At 32.8% G+C, this 2,610-nt stretch overlaps 1 protein-coding gene across 11 annotated transcripts in view; it reads right to left on the bottom strand.

Moving 5' to 3' along the window:
- ldb1a (LIM domain binding 1a) overlaps window positions 1–2,610 on the bottom strand; it is a 38,178-nt gene that overhangs the window by 33,048 nt on the left and 2,520 nt on the right. For all 11 annotated transcript variants that reach the window (XM_016467778.1, XM_016467780.1, XM_016467783.1 and 8 more), the window contains one exon: window positions 1,037–1,137. In XM_016467778.1, the coding sequence (XP_016323264.1) occupies window positions 1,037–1,064 (28 nt within the window). In that variant the 5' untranslated portion in view covers window positions 1,065–1,137. The remainder of the gene's footprint in view (window positions 1–1,036; window positions 1,138–2,610) is intronic.

Below are 2,610 nucleotides of genomic sequence, written 5' to 3'. Positions count from 1 at the left end.
ATATAAAGAATATAAAGATTTATAAATACAAATATTTTATACATATGAATATATATAAACATCAATGTGAATATTTAAAATATATATACTGAAAAATATAAATGAATTAATACATAAATTAACAGAGCTTATTGTTATGCATAATAAATATAAGTAATAATAAAAATAAGTATTTATTAGCAATAATAAATATAGATGCATACATATATACAAATATCATATTTATAAATATGATTAAACAAATATAAATTGGTATGCATTATAAACGTAAGTAATAATACTAAAATAAATACCAGAGTATTTATTTTAGTGAATACTTAGTGAATCTCAAAGCAAGGACAGCTGCCCAAAAAGTTAATGCCTTTGATTTCAAATGCCTTCAACATGTGAAAAATGTTTGCAATGCAGATGAATGAATTTGTGTCAGAAGTTTTTCCATTACAGAAACACTCTTTATATTATTCCCTGGCATCGGCACAAATAACCAACCAACGCCTAAAACTGCTTTCAGAACATGATTAATTAAGAAAAAAAACAGAGTATGTTTTTCATAACCGTCAGAAGTTAAACTGCCACAGTGTCCTGCTCAATCAAAAGCCTTTACTTGCTTCTCTATGCAAAGCACTTTAAAATGTGAGTGAGAGCTGACGTCATGTGACAAAAGGACAGCACTCCACACAACTATACACACAAGTCAGAGAGGCTATTCAAGTCACAGCAATGTCCAGGAAGTCTCTGCTCCGAGATCACAAACAAATTGCACAAACAAATGCATGCTATTACATGCAGAAATAAAACAAATGTCACCATACAGGAATGCTGATTTATTTAATGCTCCTTTCCAGTTCAAATAAACAGGCCACAGATACAGTGCACAATGCAACATATGACCTAAGTGGCTCTACATTATTGGTGCAAGAGCGATGTGAAATCTTCCAGGTATAGTGCTCTTCCTTTCATTCCCAAAAACCCCATGCAGTTTTGCAACTCCTGCCTGAAGCTGTCCATGCAGAAGAGAGGGAATTAAAGCTCTTACCTGGGCAAGCACAACCTCCAACAGACATCTTCTCACATGTTTGGCACTGCTCTTAATGAAATGGTGTTGTTCAGTCCACGCACTGTTAGCATGGGCTTCTTCTGAGAAACAGAAACAGGCAGAAAGGGGTGGGGAGTCAGCAGGAGGAGGGCACAAAAAAATCAAAATGTAGAAACAAGAGCTCAGCGAGAAACAGGAAGTAGGAATTACACTCCTGCTCGACACTGCGCCCAGGTTCATTAATATGCAAATTGCAATACTTGTGGGAGGGAGAAAATATGAGAGTGAGAGACAGTGTGTGTTTGTGTGTGACACAGGAGAGGATCAGAGAGGGAAAGCAAGAGCCAACATTGTCAAAGTGACTTGTGAGGCACATTTTAGAGCACACTGGCCATGTGATGCTGTTCTTTTTTTCTCTCCATGCATTGCCTATTTTTGCGTTGTGCTGCTAACGGAGAATAACAGAGGCAGCCAGAGCCACGGAGTCATTACCGCCTAGTGGAGCTACGACACACTGCATAAACACACACACACACACACACACACATACACACAAGCACACGTACAGCCTGCCCTCCTGATGCTCCCTGGGGTCTGCTGTACAGCTCACCCCTGCCAGAGTGAGACACACACACTCTATCTGCTGCATGACTGATCTGCCTTCTCCTCATACAGCCGTCCTTGTGCTCTTTCCATGTTCTGTACATTTCAGTAAACCTACCTATGCATTGCTGTACATTATTCTGTCTCTTGGATACATTCACAAAAAAAGTACAGTGGGGTAGATGCACACAATATATTGGTACCATATTGGTTATTAGCAAAAAAAAAAAAATTATAATAATAATGTTTTTAAAAAAATTGGATACATTTAAAATATTGGATATTCAATTGTACATGCCTATTTATAATACATTTGCCTCCATTTAACAAATGTTAATATTTGTATAATATTGTATGCTTAATATTTAATATTTGTGTATTATTATACAAATTTTTACAGTGAATATTTACATAAACATTAATAGCAAATAATAAATATAAGTAATATTAGCATAGTAAATATTAATAAAAAAGACACTAATTTAATAACACTTAATGAATTAATTAAATCTTTGTACTGTATTTATTTTAATATTGTGATGCCTAAATTCACTTGTAGAATTTAAAATGATTGATTTTAGTTTGTTTTCTTTTTTTATTTATTTAGAGTAAAAAAAACATATAATATTGGAATATTAAATTGGAAAATATATAATAATGGAATTTTTAATATCTATAATTTTAATACCAGTGCCTGTGAGAGTACAATGATTAGATGGAAATACTATGGCATTTACATGGTAATTTTTCATGGTACAAAAAAAACATGCTTTTGTAATTACAATAACTGTGATTTATTCATAGTGACAAAAATTATACTGTTAATGGCTTCATATTCATATACCATTCCATTTACATAGTGCTTTTACTGCTACTCTTAAGAATACTATGGTATTTTTATGTCCTAAAACATAGTGTGTATATATATATATATATATATATATATATATATATATATATATATATGCTAT

This window comes from Sinocyclocheilus anshuiensis, unplaced genomic scaffold (genome assembly GCF_001515605.1).
Source record: "Sinocyclocheilus anshuiensis isolate Anshui unplaced genomic scaffold, SAMN03320099.WGS_v1.1 scaffold292, whole genome shotgun sequence".
Lineage (NCBI taxonomy): Eukaryota > Metazoa > Chordata > Actinopteri > Cypriniformes > Cyprinidae > Sinocyclocheilus > Sinocyclocheilus anshuiensis.
The sequence above is the reverse complement of the archived record's forward strand: the minus strand, read 5'-3'. Positions and strand labels throughout refer to the sequence as shown.